General features: G+C 41.8%; 2 protein-coding genes across 8 annotated transcripts in view; one reads left to right on the top strand and one right to left on the bottom strand.

The window, feature by feature from the left end:
- Window positions 1-7,992, bottom strand: part of TMEM104 (transmembrane protein 104) — an 87,298-nt gene extending 79,306 nt beyond the window's left edge. For 2 of the 3 annotated variants that reach the window (XM_044453684.1, XM_044453686.1), the window contains exons 1-2: window positions 7,904-7,992; window positions 4,962-5,064 (exon numbers count right to left, since the gene is read on the bottom strand). In XM_044453684.1, the coding sequence (XP_044309619.1) occupies window positions 4,962-5,006 (45 nt within the window). In that variant the 5' untranslated portion in view covers window positions 5,007-5,064; window positions 7,904-7,992. Of the gene's footprint in view, window positions 1-4,961; window positions 5,065-5,419; window positions 5,529-7,903 lie in introns of all 3 variants that reach the window. The other variant, XM_044453685.1, reaches the window with a different exon arrangement.
- Window positions 7,993-8,202: 210 nt separating this feature from the next.
- Window positions 8,203-18,278, top strand: NAT9 (N-acetyltransferase 9 (putative)). Of its 5 annotated transcripts, XM_044453992.1 has the most exons (8): window positions 8,291-8,309; window positions 8,518-8,551; window positions 10,292-10,378; window positions 11,474-11,583; window positions 14,454-14,594; window positions 15,327-15,386; window positions 16,232-16,326; window positions 16,424-18,278. In XM_044453992.1, the coding sequence occupies exons 3-8, from the start codon at window positions 10,302-10,304 to the stop codon at window positions 16,538-16,540; spliced, it is 600 nt and encodes a 199-aa protein (XP_044309927.1). In that variant the 5' UTR covers window positions 8,291-8,309; window positions 8,518-8,551; window positions 10,292-10,301; the 3' UTR covers window positions 16,541-18,278. The 5 variants fall into 5 exon arrangements, with proteins under 5 accessions (XP_044309928.1, XP_044309927.1, XP_044309926.1 ...); XM_044453993.1 differs by lacking the exons at window positions 8,291-8,309; window positions 8,518-8,551 and adding an exon at window positions 8,203-8,248; XM_044453991.1 differs by lacking the exon at window positions 8,291-8,309 and having other exon boundaries at window positions 8,319-8,551.
- The last annotated feature ends 414 nt before the right edge of the window (window positions 18,279-18,692 follow it).

The following is an 18,692-nucleotide window of genomic DNA, read 5'->3' as shown; positions in this document are numbered from 1 at the left end:
GTTCAGCTTTCTTACAGGGCACAGTGTTGCTGGCACTGTACATTAGTTCCATTTCACTGACTTATATATTCTCTAACATACTTAAAAGAGAAAACATCAGAAAAATACTGCAGATTTACTGATCAATCTATGAAATGGAAGTTTCTGTGGAAAAACAAAGCACTGGAAAAAACATCCAGCCCATATCACTCTTGAGAATATTTACAAAAGTCCTATGAATGACTAAAGTATAATTTGGTCTTTCATCCCAAGTCTTCAAAATGAGACTAGGTGAAAGATCAACTCAATAAAATCTTGCACAGTGCTGAGACAGAAAGGCCTGATCTGCTGAATAAAGGAGATGAATCCACACATCATGTGAGCTGTACCAGTGACTACGATCTACAACAGGAAGAAATTTGCTCAATTCATGCACTTCTCTTGCTTGACTTGGAATCAGTCCCAAGAGAAGGACCTTCTGAGACCAAAGACTATGCAGCTCTTCTAGTGTGATTCCACAAGATTTCTCAGGTGTTTGCTTTACCTTACAGGATTGGTACAGCATATGATGCATAGATCAGTGTTAGCTTTCCAACTAGTAACTGAACAGGAGACCAACATGTAGTTTTCCTCCCATATAAATATAAAGCAGAGAAGAAGATGGAAGTTCTTTTAGTGAGTCACCAGAGATACAAGCTTGTACAAAATGAAATCAACCAGTCAGGATGGGCTACTTCCTCATATCTCCTGCCTCAACTTTTATGTTTCAAGTGGCAGACTAAGAACTTGCATTATCTCTATTGTTTATTAAAGAGAATTATTAAAGCACCAGTAAAGGGGATCTAATGTTTTGTTTACATGCCTCCCCATCACTTGAGCAATTGATTATATGATCTCCTGAAAAAGCTCAGCTTTCATAATTTATCTTTTAAAGCTCTTTTATCCCTTATCTTCAAAACTGATCCTGTTTGCATGAAGAAAGAATCTTTTACAATTCTTCAGTGAAAGAGTACTATGGAGTTTCATCACAGAAAGATAACACAATAGGCGCTAGATAGGAATTGCAAGACATCACTTAGGGTCACTCAGCAGTGGAGAACAAGGCATACATGCTAAAGGTCCCATTTTCAACCCTTGGCAACTCCTGCCAGGGCTGGAAAAGATCCTGCCTGAAATCCTGGAGAGCTTCAGCTGCCAGTCAGCTCAGGCCCAGTGGTCCTCCAGAGCTGGTGGGACTATTGCTCTCATCATCCCTCACCACTGGCCATGCTGGCTGGGGTTGATGAGAGTTGGTGTCCAACAACAACTTCGGGGGGGGGGGGGCACAGGTCCCTCCATATTTTTGCAGACTATATTAAGTCAGTTCAAGGTAGTGTCTAATGGCCTAACATACCATCTTTAAACATCAATGCTTGTTAAAAGGCATCCCATGTAATACTTTGCACCCATTGGTCCTCAGTTGCAGGAAACTTAGAGTGGGGGGGCGGGAGTAAAAAGAGGAGGATAAAAGACCTTCCAGCCTTTTAATTAATGCTCTCGGCATACCATTATTGTAAGACAACCATCCAGGTATAACTCCATCTTTGCTGCCAAAACACCATTTCTTCAGCCAAGAGAAAGCATAAATAAAATTAACTAAGAACAGGCAGCATTGTAGACATGTTTATATTCTAAGTCCTTTGTATCAATAATGGTGTTTCCAACTTTGTAAACCACCTAGGGAGCCTCTGAGCTGATGGATGGTAATGAAATGTAATAAACAAACAAATAAACAATTATTTCTGGCAGAAGGGTTGATTTACAGAACATACCCTTCAGAAGCCCTTTCTAAACATACATCAACTTCTCTTTGAAAGGGCCTCCTGTTCTTACTGGCATCTGAATAGCAAATGCAGCATTCAGTTGGTTTCCCAGAGGATGCGGCAATGCATGCCAGTTGCAAAGATACACACACTCATGGGCGGAACTGTATCCACAATGTTCTGCTTTGAACTCAATACCTTAACTGGTTCTGCACATAAAGCCTTTTCAGACATAAACCTTGGAGGGTTTCTCTGACTTTGATTAAAAAGAACAGCTGCATAGAGGAAAGATTTATTTCAAATATTGATAGAGACATATTTTAGGTTCTTTGAAAATGAGACAAGTACAGTTTTAGAGCTCAGCAGCCTGGAGAGTTCTGCAATGCTATAATTTCAATCTGTAAGGTCCTAGGTAATTTAACATCCTGTGAGTCTAGTTTTCCCCTAGAAGATTGATTTCAATTTTCTATGGACTAAGTGTTCCAGAAAAGATCACAATTAATGTTTTCTCAAACTTCACTTGCAATAAAAAAAGCACCATTCATGAAAGCAGCTTTGACAGAGCGATGTGATGAGAGATATATTAAGAGGAAGGACACAGCTCTCTGCCAAGCCAGAAGAGAGCTTCACAGTCTCTCTGAAGACTTTTTTAGCTGTAGGCCCAGGACTCTTAACCCTCAACTCTTTTATGTGCTGCTTCTAGAGCCACTTTGTTCTCCTCTATATTTATATAAGGTTTGCATTCCTGGTATGTCAATCAGTTGTTGCTGCACACAAGCTCCTTGAAGCAAGTGCACCATTGCAGCAAGCTCTGGAATGGGTGGGAGCCCCTCCCATGGATGCAGGGAACAGGCAGGGGAGAGGCTCCCACCCAAACCAATGCTTAGCTTCAGAATCTTCCCAACTACAGGCTCCATGCAGGCACAGAGCCCATGTGTGTGATGCAGAGACCATGAAGAATTGTTTTCCTGGTGCACGAAGCAGCGATTGATTAACCCCCCCCCCCCTTTCTGGCTAGATTTGGGAAGCATACAAAGTACTAGGTATTATAATATGAATCTGGATTTGCAATCATTTGCCATGTAGTCATATTATATTTTATAATGTATTTTGATGTATATTTTATAACAGGTTAAAATTTATGAAGCTGAAGATGCAATTTTCTAAAAAGAAGCTTTATTCCATCTCTGCTTGTATAAACTCTTATAAAACAAAATCCCAAAATATTTTATTTGAAGGTAAAGGGAAAGGGAAAGGTTTCCCCTTGACGTTAAGTCCACTCATGCCTGACTCTAGGTGGTGGTGCTCATCTCCATTTCCTAGCTGAGGGAGCCAGCGTTGTCTGCAGACAGTCTCTGTGGCCATGTGGCCGGCATGACTAAATACCAAAGTGCATGGAACGCTGTTACTTTCCCACCCAAGTGGTACCTTTTTATCTACTCGCATTTGCATGCTTTCAAACTGCAAGGTTGGCAGGAGCTAGGATGGAGCAAAGGGAACTCACCCCATTGTGCAGACTCGAACCGGTGACCTTTTGATCAACCAGCCCAGCAGTTTAAACCACTGTGCCACCTGCATCTCCTTATTTGAATGCATAGTAATGAAAATTATATTAACAGAAAGGAAACATAAAACAGAATATTCCCCAAAAACTAATATTTCAGCTAATTAAAGAGCAGAAGACTCTTTTACTGAATTTCAGTGATATGTGAAAATGGACATCAGAAAAAATTGTTCAAGCATGAAGTTATTTGCTCCATTCTGAAGATGTTCTAACAATGTTTGAATTAATTTGTTTGTTTGCCTTTAGACATCCAAAAATATTAGTCTACTAATTCATTTAATTTCTATATTTCCCAACATTTATATTTATTTAAGTTTTTATAGACCGTTCTATAGAAAATGCTCTCAGAACAGTTTACAGAATAAAAAACAGTAATAACAATAACATCCATAATAATCTCATAACCATTCAAAGATAATAACCATAACTATTGTTATTTTTATATTTTATTTTATGTTGTGAGCCGCCCCGAGGCTTCGGCGAATGGGGCGGCATAGAAATGTTTTAATAAAATAAATAAATAAACAAACTAACTAACTAACAAGGGAAATAAAATAATACACAACACAGAGTACTGATCAACTCCAACCAGTCAATCATAATCTGAATAAAGACCAATATAAAATCAAACCATCTATTCAACATTTAAAATGATGGGAGAATAAAAGGGGATTGACCTGGTACACTGTTGATGCCAAGCACACGCCCTAGGGAGTCAGTTCCATAGACTGGGCACTGCAACGGTAAAGGCCCTTCCCCTCATGGCCATCTTTCTTGCTTTTTTTAGTGGTGGCTCATGAAGAAGGACCTCCATAGGCTCCAGGTAGGTGAATATGAGATAACTCCAGGTAGGTGTTCTTTGAGATAACCAGGCCCCCAATCATCAATGTAATCATCTTGAAGTGGGTCTTAACTTCAACTGGTAACCAATGTAGTTAATAAAGGACCTGGCTTATATGTTCATTCCAGCCCATCCCAGTTAGCAAATGGGCTGCTCTGTTGTGTACCAACTGAAGTTTCTGGACCGCTTTCAAGGGCAGACCCACATAAAGAACATTACATCATCATCATCATTTTGAAGTAGTTTTCACTGATACGGCCTTAATACAATTACATACCTTGTGCATTCACTAGAAATAGAGTGTTATTTGACAAAGTATATAAAGATTTTGGTTTTAGTTTTTTCAAAACATGCAAGGAACATCATTTCCAGACTATATAACAGCCTTCTCCATTCTCACACCCTCTAGAAGTATTGGAATTCCATCACCTCTAGCCACTAGCCATGCTGGTCAAGGGGATGACTGGAATTGTTGTGGGGAAGGCTCGTTGTTTTAGAATGTGTGTGACTAAACAAAGCAAATGCATGGATACTAGTTAAGTGCCATTTTCAGATGTTTTCAGCGGAAAATGATTAAGACAGCAATTTAGGCACAAAACAAGAAGCTCATTAAACATAACAGAAACATGCTCTAAAGTACTGCTCATTTTCACTTTTATATTATCTTGCTGTCTGAGAAGGGGGAAACATGGTAATAAAACTGGTCTGCATAAAAGGACAATTTTGACCAGGCACAGATCTACAGTAAGAGATTATACAAATGCTAAATACTCACATATGGAGAGTAGAGCTCCCCCGTATCTGTAATGCCCCCAGCCATGTTGAAGGAGAAAGAAGGGCTTGAGGAAGAGAAGTCAGTCACTTTTAATCCTGTTAACCTAAAAGAAATGTAAGACTTTTGAGTACAGTCAGATCAGTAACTTTGATACAGTTCATAATCATACATTAATGCAAGCTAGTAGTCTAATGTGGCTGCAGCCTTTCCTGGAAACAGAAGTAAATAGACTTTCCTGTTATCACTTAGTGCTTGCATTTCAACTCAGAATTTTTCCCTCTATGGCAAGCAATATTATTCTCCAGAAAGGCCATACGTAATAATTTGATGGATTCTAGGTATCTCCCAGCCTATTCAGGAAGCTATATCGCCCAAGGTAAGGAGGATGTAAGCTTTTGTTTGCTTGTTTATATGGAACATTATTGTATTTGATAAACCACATATCATCTTTAACTCACACGGCTTCATTTCTTGTGTCCTTGCATCTAACATGAGGTGCATTGGCTTGACTAGGCTTCTGGGGTTAAAACAATCCCTCCAACACTATATAGCACAGCAGGAAAAGGCCTAGAGAAAGAAGTCAAAGAAGTACCTTATTCTTTACCAATTCCTGAAATTCACCCCTTCCCCAAGGATCCTAAGCAAACTGTCTGGAACCATGAATGACAGATTCAGGATTGGGCATGGAAAAAACACTTCAACATTGTATGGATCTCTTTATATATTTAAATAGTGTTTAATGTACTTAGTAGGTGGGCATCATTCAGTTTTAAGAGATTATAACTGTAGATTTCAATAACACTTGATTATCTTTTTTTAAATGCTCTTAAACCAGATTATTTTTAAGTACACTTGTTATAAAGTAATTTTAGTTTTAAAAATTCTACAGAAGGTTTATTTTTATTCACTTTAATTCCATTCCATATCACATAAGGAATCTCTTTCTTTCCCTCCAAACAATATTCAGCTAACAAATGATGTTCACTCCTGGCTAAGCTATTCTCAAAACTATTTCTACCTGAACTGAAGCAGCAGAGCAAAGTCTGAAACAGGCAACAACAGTGAGGTTTACTGTCCGCATAGAATTATTTCAAAAGGTATGGCAGAAGTTATAACTAGGATCTACAGGGTCCCATAATAAGTTTCTCCATCTGATTATGTGTCTAGAGAAGCATAAGATCTAAAATGCTTATGCGGACAGAAAATAGATCATGTGAAAGGACGCTAACATTCTCATCTATCTTATAACCACTGAGCAAAAGACAGAACCAGATTTCAAGGCTAGAGGGAAAACACAACTACCACAACTACATTCCCTGTACTTAAATACACAAATCACTGATCCCTAGTGGACAAGCAGTCTCATTCTGCTTGTGGCAACTCTTTATTGGCACTTCTTCATGAAATTCTCAGCGCCTACTCATTCTTGCATCTTAGCTCAGTACCTAGATTGTTGCAGGAGAAAGGCGATTGCATGACTATTGGGGTTTGCTGTGTGTAACTTCTGTTCCAAACAGAAAAATGCCATTGTATCTTTTGACATATCCTGTGACAGAAGACTGCAAGGAACGCAATGGACAGCGCAAATTCTAAAGAAAAAAAGATATCTAGAAGTAGGGTCATCCAAGAAAAACCTACTTCAAATATAAATCAACTGATGTAACTGTCCAATGAGATGCAGCAAACCTTGTTCTTAGCATCTTTCAGACGACTGAGATCCAATCCCAAAGACAAAATACCCTGCATCAGGAGTCCCAAATACATTAATGCAAGAAAAAAATCCTCCCCAAGTTTCTTAAATCATATTCCAGAATAGGGAATCACTTCTTGCACAGCTGTTTTTCAGAATGACATAACAAAACCTAGAAGACTTTGATGCAACACTTCTCACATATTCACATCCAACTCATATCATCATCATCATCATCATTACTTAGCAGCAATGGTTTTACTGTGTTGACTAAAAGAAAATAATAAAAAGTAGTTGTTGGAAATGTATGGCTCATACAGGCCATTTTAACATTCTCTATGAATGCACAATGATCTTATCATCCTTGCCTACCAAGGACTTTATTTTCACACCATTTCAAAACAAGCTGGTGGGTGAAGTGCAGATGTCAATAGTTGCTAGATCTGTAAGCAGTGAAGTGAGAAGATTCAAATGCTCTAACTTAGCTCAAATCAATTTACAGAAGTGATTCTGTGAAAGTTTTCAGTACATTCTGCCACAGCAGAGACTGGCCCCTTACTAAACCTACAATGGATTTACTCATTGTACATTGCCCAAGTGAACTTGAGCAGAAAGTTCAAGTCATAACATCTGTCTTCGTTTTAAGGCGCCTTCGTCTAGTTCTTGCTTTCTTACACATCCTTGGGGGCTTAGGATCCATTCCTCCCACAAAATGAGGCAGCCACTTTCATAAGTGAACATGCACCTTTTCATCCACTATACCAGCCTACGCCAACCCGGACTCCCCCATCCCGTGCGTTGGACTACAACTGCAAGCATCCACAGGCATGCTGGGTCTTGCATCCCAAGTTATCTGGGTGGCACCAGCTTGGGGAAGGCTGCCCTAGCCTCACATATCCACTCGTATGTGTCTCTAAACTGATGCAGGCGACCATCTAATCACAAGCGACACGTGATACGAATAAAAACTTCCTCCTCAGAGCCCGACAGGACGATGCAAATCCTGGGGCACCCTGGTCGTCTGCATGGGCTCCTGACCACTGCGTCTCCCGGGGACAGAAACTGACGAAGAGCGAGTTGCGAAGCCCTCCTCCGGGAACCCGGACGCCTCCGAAGCACTCTCGGGCTTCCCCTCCGGCGTGCCACGTCCCCTGGTCCCACCGCTTTCCCGAGCCCCTTCCCTCAGCCATGCCCGCAAAGGTGTTACACCAGCCCCGCCCTCTTCCCGCCTCTTTCCTCGCAGAGCCTTTACCGGCAGGGCCGACGAGCCCAGCGAAGCCCCTGGCGGCGCCCGGCCCAAGAACCCGGAGCCGGCTTTCCTCATTCCACATTGGTGCGAGGGCGGGGGGAACGAGGGAACGAGAGCACCTCCTCAGGCGCACGCGCACACGCGGCGGGGACCCGCTACGCCTACGAAAGCCAACAGCCGCGGCGGCGGCGGCCCAGCCTCGCCTCACGTCGATTGGGCCTTCTCTAGTGGCACGTGATGACGGGGCGGGGACACATGAGTCGGACTGAGGCTTAACGGCCGCCGTACTGCAGCCAGGAAAGGGGCAGTTTGTAACTGCGCATGTGCGGTCTGTGCTGGCAGCGCAAGGTGAGGGGTGTGGAGACTCTAAGAGATAAGTGGCCGCTGGTGCCGGATTGAGTGACGGAAGGTCGGCGGGTCGCGTTTTCTTTTTTTAGGGGGTGGCTTCCACGGGTGGTGGTTGAGGTCCCATCCGTGAGGGTGTACAAGGATAGACATGCACATGGTGGGCATGTCGTGAGCGGAGCCGGCTAGAGCCGGTGGTCAGACTAGATGGCCCGGGAGGTCCCTTCTGACTCGCTCTGTTTCTTTGTTTCACCGTCTTCCTTCCGGCGTAGCAAGTCTTAAAAGCTGTGGACCTGGACACATTGGGTAAGATTGATCAGTCCCACTGAATGTCGTGGAGCATGTTCCTGAGTAGATGCTGTCAAATTAGATTGGAAGATACTTGTCCTGGCCCAGCCTTTCCCACATCCAAAGACCCGGGTATGGAACAGCCATGAACTTTTAAGGGGCTCCTCAACCTGACCCCTTATACTCGTGCATGCTCAATTTCACCTTATTTGAGCTAGAACATTATGGACCATTTCCTCCTCTCTTTTAAAACCTCTAACACGAGCACCCTTTCTGTAGTAGTTTATATAGCTCTGGTATATTATCCCAGCCCTGAAAACGAGGAAACAAAATAGAGTGTAAAAGGAGAATAATTCTAGTGGTTGCAGTGAAACCGTGATATGTTCCTCTACTTAATTAGATTTTGGGCAGTAAAGAAACAACAGCTCAGTGCTTCTATTCAGTCTCCTGTCTGGGAAGCTTTTTAGGGTCATCGAGTTCTATTGCATGTTGGCCCTAAACCCATTGTAGACTTCTCTGATTCCTACTGTAACATGGTTGCTAAACACTTCCAGGACAAAAATTCTTGCAACTGCTGAGACTTAGGCTCCAATGTTATAGCAGTTGATTCATGCAAGGTATCCAAAGCATAGCTTGGTTAAGTTGTATTGGATGAGTTTGTTAGTTGCTCAAGGAAATTCATGAAGCTGCATCCATATTGGTTTCTTATAAAAACCATCAGGGAGGGAACAGCTAACTGGACCTGAGTGGTGCCATGTTACCTGATAGAAGTGGTGATGAGGCCACTCCTGAAGAAACCCACTCCAGACCCAGAAAATCATAAATGTGTTAGGCCAGTGATGAACATTCCTTTCCTGGGCAAGTTTGACTGAACTTACTGAGAGGGTTCAAAGAAAATACTTTTCTTCTCAGTTTTGCTTTTCAAATTAGTGAGCTAGATGATGCCTGGTGATTTAATAGGCCAAGAGTTTTTAAATGATTGTAAACATAATTTCCATACTATTAATGTAGTTGCATTTCCTGATTTAATATCTGAATGCATTAACATTATGTATACTGGATATTATTTATTACATTTATATCCTGCTATTCTTCCAAGGAAGTCAATGAAACTTACATGGTCCTCCTCTTCTCCATGTTAGCTTCATGACAGCCCTGTGAGGTAGATTAGGTTGAGAACCAGTGACTGACCCAAAGTCACCCAGTGAGCTTCAAGTGAAGACTAGAATATAGTCTCTTGAGTCCAGGTCTAGCATTCTAACCATTTCTCTGTAGCAACCTTCATAAATTAGAGTGAAATACCATAACTCTAAGTGATCGACTTATGGCCTTCCAGAAGTTTTGTCCTATACCTCTCATCAGCCCCATCCAACATAGTTGATGGTGAGGGATGATGTGAGCTGTAAGACAAAACATTGGGAAGGCCCCAAATTGTCCACTTCTGCTACAAATAGCTCTTTCAAATACCCAGTACTTTAATCATAGTGAACACAAAATACTAAGCTATATGACTCCCTGGACTGACCCAATTATGGTCTCGTCTTTATTTCCTAACTCTTGCATTGCATTATACATACACACCCATAAATGTTTCGCTATAAACACTGGAGTAGAAATGAAGTAAGTAAAAAGTATTTAGTAAACGTAATGCAATGTGCTTTCAGAAAATCTGTAATTATGTTGTAATTAAATATGCAATTATGTTTATGTAACAATACATAAAATTGTATGTGTCTCTAACATTTCCTGTTGTTTCAGGCTTGTGGCTATGAGAATTAATCAGAATACCGTATTGCAGGGAAAGAAGGTAACCTTAGTGCCATACACCTCTCTTCATGTACCCAGGTATGAAACAGATACCATCTCTATATAAGTTTGAGAATGCTGGTATAAAATCATTATATTCTTATTGTTCAGGCAGATAAAAATGTTTGCAATATTAAAAAAATTATCCACATTGAATCAAAGTAAAACACACAAATAGATTATTTGTGATACCCGGGCTGAAGTTACCTGCAACTTCTCTGATGGACGCTGCATGTAAAAGTTGTAAGGTATTATATGAAAAATGTATCTTTTTATTTTATGTTCATTAGGGCATTCTTACTTTCTAACTTATCCTAAATGCTAGGCTAACAAACCACTGTATATATGTCTAGATGGACTCAGCTACAAGTGGACAGTAATCATTGTGCATGCGGAAGAAAAAAGTTAGTGTTACATTAGCCTTTTGTCAAGACCACCAAAGAATGATCAGATGAGGGTGCTATTTGTCATCCATTTGGGGAACAATTCATAAGCACTAAAGCACGTAGCTTAGTCCTTTGTATGTTTACTCAGATGTAAGTACTCAGATGTAAGTTTCACTGAGTTCAATGGGACTCACTCCTAGGTTAGTGTACATAGGATTTCAGCATTGATCTTAAACCTGGGTACATTTTTGGAACTCTTAATTGTAAGCCATACATACAGTTTAGTTGGACAATATCAATTAGAAATCAATTATTGTCAGCTGATAGAATGTTTGTCATTATAACAAGAAATGCATTAATGAAAGGAAGGCCTGGGACTCCCAGTCAAGAAGGATATGGCCTCCCTGCCCTCAGGGATAGCAGCTGTTTTGCTCTCAGTGCTACATTGCCTCCAGGTGCATGCTTTTCTAATAGACATGTGTGGGAACTGATGGTACACCATTGATGTGGTGGCTAAGTTGGTTGAACCGAGCTTTTAACCGAGGATAGATATGCTGGCTTGATTATCCTGGTTCATGGTCATACTAAAGTATAGTAGAAGAGAGACAAGGAATAGGGCCGTGTGTGTGCGTGGGTGGAAGTAACTTTTCTTAAGCCTCTGGAATGGATTCATCATAGGGACCTTGTTTAACTTTCCAGCAACATATTTAGTATTCTAGATTATATTTTTTCTGGATTTTTTCATCAGATACCATGAGTGGATGAAGTCTGAAGAGTTGCAGCGACTGACTGCATCTGAGCCATTAAGCCTTGAACAGGAATATGAGATGCAATGCAGTTGGCGGGAAGATGCAGACAGTGAGACTTTTAATATCTGTCAAAGCTTGAGGATGGAGTGCTGAGCACATATATATATGTTGCTTGAGGATAAGTTCATAAAAACAACTGTGGACACCTATGGAACTGCCACAGGGAACCAACACTTCCATTTGACTAAGCTGCTCATCATTGTGGTGCCCAGTGCTCATATCAGAGTTTTGTAAATTTTATAGTACAGAACTGGATGGCATTTTTATTTTGGGCAATTGTTCATGCGCTAACCTTCACCCTTGGGAGATGCTGGGGGCCAACTTTCTAGAATGCACAAGCACTGAATATTACATACTACTCAGACACAACATGTATATTTTTATCTGTGACTGAATAACTTCCCACAGTATTTTCTGGGTACTGTGAAAGACATGCTCCTTATTGCAATGTAACCTTGCCCTCTGTCTTATAAAAAATTCTGCTCCATCTGAAAAAGGATAGGATGATCCTTTAATAAAGGATTCCAAGCACGGGATTGGAACCTGGATCTTGGAAGTGGTTAACGCTTCTCTGAGGGAGGGTCGGGTGCCTGCCCCTTTAAAGGAGGCGGTAGTCCGACCGGTCCTGAAGAAGGCGTCACTGGATCCAGGGATAGCCGCTAACTATAGACCAGTGGCCAACATCCCGTTTCTGGGCAAGGTGTTAGAGCGAGTGGTGGCGGGACAACTCCAAGCACTCTTGGATGAAACTGATTATCTGGACCCATTTCAGTCCGGCTTCAGACCCGGGTACGGTACTGAATCTGCCTTGGTCGCCCTGTACGATGACCTGTGCAGGGAGAAGGACAGGGGGAGTGCGTCCCTGTTGGTTCTCCTGGACCTCTCAGCGGCTTTCGATACCATCGACCATGGTATCCTTCTGGATAGGCTGGCGGGATTGGGGGTCGGAGGCACCGCTTTGCGGTGGTTCCGCTCCTATCTCAACGACCGATTCCAGAAGGTGGTGTTGGGGGACTATGGCTCTGCGCCATGGCAACTTTGCCATGGGGTACCGCAGGGTTCCATTTTGTCCCCTTTACTGTTCAATATCTACATGAAACCGCTGGGAGAGGTCATCAGGAGGTGTGGGCTGCGGACCCATCAGTATGCTGATGATACCCAGCTCTACCTCTCGTTTTCCACCAATCCAGGTGAGGCAGTGGCTGTACTGAACCGGTGCCTGGCCGAGGTAATGGGCTGGATGAGGGCCAATAAACTGAAGCTCAATCCAGACAAGACGGAGGTCCTGTTGGTTGGCGGTTCGGGCTTTGGAGAAGGTGACCTGAACCTTGTCCTGAATGGGGTTGCACTCCCTCCTAGGGACAAGGTCCACAGCTTGGGAGTGCTCCTCGACCCGGAGCTTTCACTTGAAGCTCAGGTGACAACAGCGGCGAGGAGCGCCCCTACCTGGAGTACGACTGCCTTGCAACAGTGACTCATGCGCTGGTGACTTCCCGTCTTGACTTCTGTAACGCGCTCTACGTGGGGCTACCCTTGAAGACGGTCCTGATACTTCAATTGGTTCAGAATAGAGCTGCCAGGCTGCTGACGGGGACTGGACGTTATGTTCACATGACTCCAGTTCTCCGTCAGCTTCACTGGCTCCCCATTGAAGTCCGGGCCCAATTCAAGGTGTTGGTAATGACCTATAAAGCCCTAAACGGCTTGGGTCCTGGTTACCTGAAGGGGCGCTTACATCCATATTTGCCCAGTCGCCCCCTGAGATCGGCGGGAGAGGCCCTTCTCCGGGAGCCCTCCGTGAGAGAAATTAGGAGGGTGGCTACTCGGAGAAGGGCTTTCTCAGCGGTGGCGCCTAAGTTATGGAATGTGCTCCCCAGAGAGGTCCGCCTGGCGCCGTCGTTATTTGTTTTTCGGCGCCAGGCTAAGACCTTTTTATTTAAGCAACATTTTAAATGCTAAATACAATTGAATTTTATCTGGCCAGGGCGGCTTATTTTATAATGTGTGTTTTAATTAAGATTGTTTTATATGGATATTTTAACTTATTGTTTTATCTATGTTGTAAGCCGCCCCGAGGCTTCGGCGAATGGGGCGGCATAAAAATGTTTTAATAAAAATAAAATAAAATAAAATGATTGTTGGAATAGTCTTATCCAGATACTGGCTGCATATATATTCACACCTATTTCTTAAATTTAAGTATTTCCATAAAAATATATTTAATACCTACAGTATTCTTATTTTTGCTAGTAGTAACTGGTAGCAGTAGCTCTGGATACAATTACCTTTCTATCTTAAGTCTAGCTCTTGGTTTCTGCTGTTAATAGAATGTGAGGGCCACTTTGTATTAGTAGCCTGGTTATTTGTGTTTGGTATGTATCCAACCCAAGTTTTCTCTGTGGTTTGGAGAGTCTCATTCCCTGCTTTGTGATTCTATTCGAAAAAAATGATCCAATAGCAAGATTTTTTTTTAAAAAAAATAGCGAAGCAGTGGGAATAAACGTCCATATTCTGCAGACTCCTTTTACTATAAAAAGGTCATTCTTGCATAACTGACAAGTATATGTTTAATAAATGCATGTGCATTTGATGGATTAGGTTTAAACAATTCCCTAGTTCTCTGCCTGTCTCAAAGGGGGTTGGGAAAGGAAGGCAAGAGGTACAGTTGCAGCCAACTTGAAATAAGAGATCTCTCATGTCAAGTTTCATGTAATACAAAGAGAACTTGGGGTGGGGGGGAGGTTGCCTCACTTTGTGTTGAATGTGAGCAGGATCGTTCCCAGAGCCAAAGCAGTGGTTGTCACTGGAAACTAAGTTTGTTGACTCCTGATTTTATACCCATTATTCCTTTCAGCAACATCTTGTTTCTAAAACTAATTTCTAATGATCTCCATTGGGTCTGCTGCTTTATTTTCCTAGAATGCACATTCATTGTGCTTGATACGGAGAAGTGGTCTCGGCAGGCAACCACAGAGGAAGAATGCATGGTAGGAGATGTGAACTTATTTCTCACCGACCCTGAAGATCCAACAGTGGGAGAGATTGAGATAATGATTGCAGGTAATCGGTTGCTCTGTTATTGTGGTCCTGTCATTTGATACTAAGTCTTGAACAAGAATTATTTCAAAACCTTGTATCTTAGTCATCAGCAACATGGCATCTGTGACCTCATATCCAATGTGGTATGTCCAGACGTCCTTTACATGTGATTCTTCATTGCCAACCTAACCCACAAGTCATTTGTCAGTTCTGTATTTTCAGAAGGATAAATCTTGGTAAGCTGGTTTAGGTATCTGTCAAAGGAAGCTCTTATTTTTGGTGTGGCCCAGCCTCTGTCTAATTCAGAAGTGCCAAACCTTTTTCAGCCTGAAGATTTAATTCAGTTTTAGAGAAGCTCTCAGGGGGCTTCCAGTGATCTTTCCAGGCATTTATTTTCCAGTGGTGGGTAGGGGGTAGAGCCAAAATAGCAGGTTATTTTAGGTTAAAGCTACCAGTAACTATTTCAACCTTTTAGAATGGGGGAATACTTGGGAAGGCTGCCAAAGAAATGGAGGGTGGATAGGAAAACTGAAATCCTCTGGTGATATGGGGAAGGGGACATGGTCATCTGGGGAAGCCTCAAGGACCAGGTTTGGTCCTGGGCTTGAAATTCGGTGCTTTCCTTTCAAGCACTGTTTCAGATAAAGAGCTGCACCCTCTCCTGGTCTATCCAAGTATCTATAGCAAATGAGAGACTCCTAATCTAGATAAACACGGAAACAAGAAAATAGACATTTTGGTATTCTCTTTCAGAAGCCAGTTATCGTGGCAGAGGGTTTGGCAAGGAAGCCACTCTGATCATGATGTCATATGGTAAGAATTACTAGGGCAGTGGGATGAGAGATGCTACTTTCTTGGCTACTATTGCACATCTATAGAAGAGGAACTAAGCAAGGGAATCTAGAAATTTGTATGGGCCCAAATGGCAGAATCAGACACTAACACCAAACGTGAACAGTTCTGTGAATTCAGAAATCCCACGATGATTGTTAAGACATAGTGCATTGGCAACTTCTTCAAAGGCTTAATATCAGAACATGGGGGAATTCGTTTCCATGTAATGCCTTGTTGGCTGTTCAGACCCTTGGGATTACCTGCCAATCCTTCCTTAATTTGTGTCTCTGCAGTTACATTTCCCCTCTTTGAATGCAGCCACTGTATCCTTCCCCAACCCCCACAATAATAATAATAATAATAATAATAATAATAATAATAATAATAATAATAATAGGACCATTTCCTACATTTAAAAAATGACAAAGAGAACAGACTTTGTCTGCAATGATACTAATCCACTGTGATTTACTTTTTTCTAATCTAGTAGCAATATTTGGCTTTTTGTTTATGCTTTCAAATTTCACCCCAGATTTTTAAAGTATTTTACTGCAAATGAAGTATAAGCTAGGGACAGTGGAATATTGATTTGTGTAAAAACAGAAGTGTCCTTTTGAGTCAGATCATAGCTTCAGCTAGCTCAGTACTATCTGGTAGTGGTTGCTGTCCAGGGAATCCAGCAAAAATCTTATTCCGGGCCAGCTGGGGATTATAGGGATTGAGCATGGGACTTTTCACATTTATTCTAGCACTGAGCTACAGGCCAAATGAAAGTGCATGTGTGGAGATGAGGAGCAGCTTATTTCTGATATCCTCTCCTGTAGGAGTGACACATCTTGGAATTACCACCTTTGAGGCTAAAATTGGATTGGAAAATGAAGCCAGTATCGGCATGTTCAAAAAGATTCATTTTAAGGAGGTGTGGTAACAACTAATTCTCATGTCATGGAACCATCTTGATTTGAAGCTGTATGGATTCCAGAGCATTAAGTTAATTTGGGTTATCTTCTGTCTAGGTGGGAGTCAATGCTATCTTCCAGGAAGTGACCCTGAAAATGACTGTGGATGAACAAGAGAGGCAGTGGCTCCTTGAACAAACCAGTCATGTGAATGAAAAAGAAGTAGTGACATGAAGCTGCAGAATCAGGTCTGCGACATCTGATTCTAGAAGAACTATAACAATAGCTGGAATAGGAAATATTGCGAGGTCTGTATTGGATCAGAATTCAAGTTGCCCTGCACATACCCAGCATACTTGGTTTTCATCCTTTAAGTAATCTGACATCCAGTGCACCTCTTATGAACTGTATCATCTTGGGGAAGAAAGAATCTTCAAGCGTCGAACCTGGGTTTTTCCCTATAATTCTGCCCGCACAAATGCATTGCCTGTGGAGCACTTGGGATAAAAAGCCCCTCCCTGCCCCAAGCATACAAACACGCTGGAGAACGGAACTGAATCTCTCTCAAATTCATAGATAGGAAGCCATGGGAACAGCAGCCTCTCTAATATAAATTGATAACATTGTATGATTGGAATGTATCCCTAGGAGGTCCCTTGACAAAGACCTAAGTAAACAAAAAACAACCAACCTTAGAGACTTGTGCATCCAACAAGTAGGAGTTTAGAGGGAATACTGTATTTACCTCCACACACTGCTGTTTGCATGAACTCAAGAAACTAAATGGCAGCTCTTGTGAGTTTCCATGTAGTTCATTAGACGTTTAATGACAGAGCTCATGTTCTCATTCTTGGAACTCAGGTTAGTTCTTCACAAAAACTGTTGCTACAGAAAGTACAGTTTTTGTGTTTTGCAAAGATAAAGGTTGAGAACAATAACAATAATTTAACTTGCAACTGATTTGGAAGTCCATCTCCTTTTCTTGTGTGTGTGTATGCATACATACACAGAACCAGTTTGCATGTTCAAAGCAATCCACTGTGGCTTGTTTAAACTGGAAGCACATGCCAGGAGCTATTAACCGAATTACCTGGGTACAGCTTCTCATATCATCTGAACCTGGGCAGCACAGTTTGTTCAAGGAGGACAATCACCACCTGTTGTTGGGGTTTCTGGCTGATATGCCTGGCAGGCGTTTCAAAGCCTGATCTTTGGACAACAGAGAGATGACCCAGTTAGTCAGAATATCTTCTGAGTACCTTCTCTCTGGTAGAGCTCCTATAGTTCCATGGTACCCCCTAGGGCTGATAGCAATGATAAAGCATAGGAGAAGGCTTGAATACAGATGAAGAAAAAGTTTTCATGGATGCAGTCAAGCCTTGACATGAACACATCACACTATTCAATCTTCCATTTGTTGCCCTACAGAGCTTTTCATAGTCATTGAGGGCCTATTACATGTTGGCCCCAAAGGCATCTTTCATCGGTCTGAGGCCTGCTGCAATATATTTGCTGGGCACTTCCAGAAGAAATACTCTTGCATCTGCTGGGACTTACATTGAAATGTTATAGCAGTTGCATTAGGCAAGGTACCCAGCACACCACCTGGTCAAGATTTCTGGATGAGGTCCAGTTGGATGTTGACAAGGTACTTCAGCAGATCCATGCAGCTACATCCATACTGACTCCTTGCTGCTCTTTGCTTATGAAAGCAAGGAGGGAACAGCTGGCTGGACCACGAGCATGATCAGTGCCTCCTCATGAAAGGAAGTTGTCTCATGCTGGGGTGATGCAATTAGATAAGGGTTTTTTTAAAGATACAGTTGTATTAACTTGTACTGGTTATTTAAGACATTTAAATTTCTGTAATGACATGCAAATCCTATTGTATTTTATGAATTGTTGTAAACTGCTCATAGAATTTTGGCTATTGGGTTGCATAGCCATAAAATAAATACTATTTTAATATTTATTTTAATATAAATATTATTTTCCCTGAAAGAAACCATACTGCCTGGGCTTGGATGACATGACAAGCTGCATGTGGGCAGATAACTGGGGAACTGACACCTGCTGATGATTTAAACAAACCACTGTGGCTTATTGATCATATTAATCAGCCCACAGTTTCTGGGATTAGGAAAGCATTTTTTTCCTATTCACAAAGCCATATAGATTCAAAGTTACAAAGAATTGGTACACTGCCAGAAACAACATTCTCTCCACTGTATGTGAAATTTGTTAAATAAGAGCACAGGACTCCCAGCAGCTGTGGCATTTTCCATCACAACCTTATGCAAAGGTTTCAGTCTAAGACTTGCTGTTAAACATACAGGGGCTAAATGAAGTGGCATCTTACATCAGTTAATAGTAAATGCAGAAGTTC

This window comes from Varanus komodoensis, unplaced genomic scaffold (assembly GCF_004798865.1).
Source record: "Varanus komodoensis strain SLA01 unplaced genomic scaffold, ASM479886v1 scaffold7_1, whole genome shotgun sequence".
Lineage (NCBI taxonomy): Eukaryota > Metazoa > Chordata > Lepidosauria > Squamata > Varanidae > Varanus > Varanus komodoensis.
The sequence above is the reverse complement of the archived record's forward strand: the minus strand, read 5'-3'. Positions and strand labels throughout refer to the sequence as shown.

Excerpts from the sequence above, each read along its gene's own strand:
- NAT9 (XM_044453993.1), top strand. The coding sequence starts at position 10,302 with ATGAGAATTAATCAGAATACCGTATTGCAGGGAAAGAAGGTAACCTTA. Across the intron at positions 10,379-11,473 it reads ACCTCTCTTCATGTACCCAG|ATACCATGAGTGGATGAAGT; the intron begins GTATGAAACAGA and ends TTTTTTCATCAG. Across the intron at positions 11,584-14,453 it reads TTGGCGGGAAGATGCAGACA|AATGCACATTCATTGTGCTT; the intron begins GTGAGACTTTTA and ends TTATTTTCCTAG.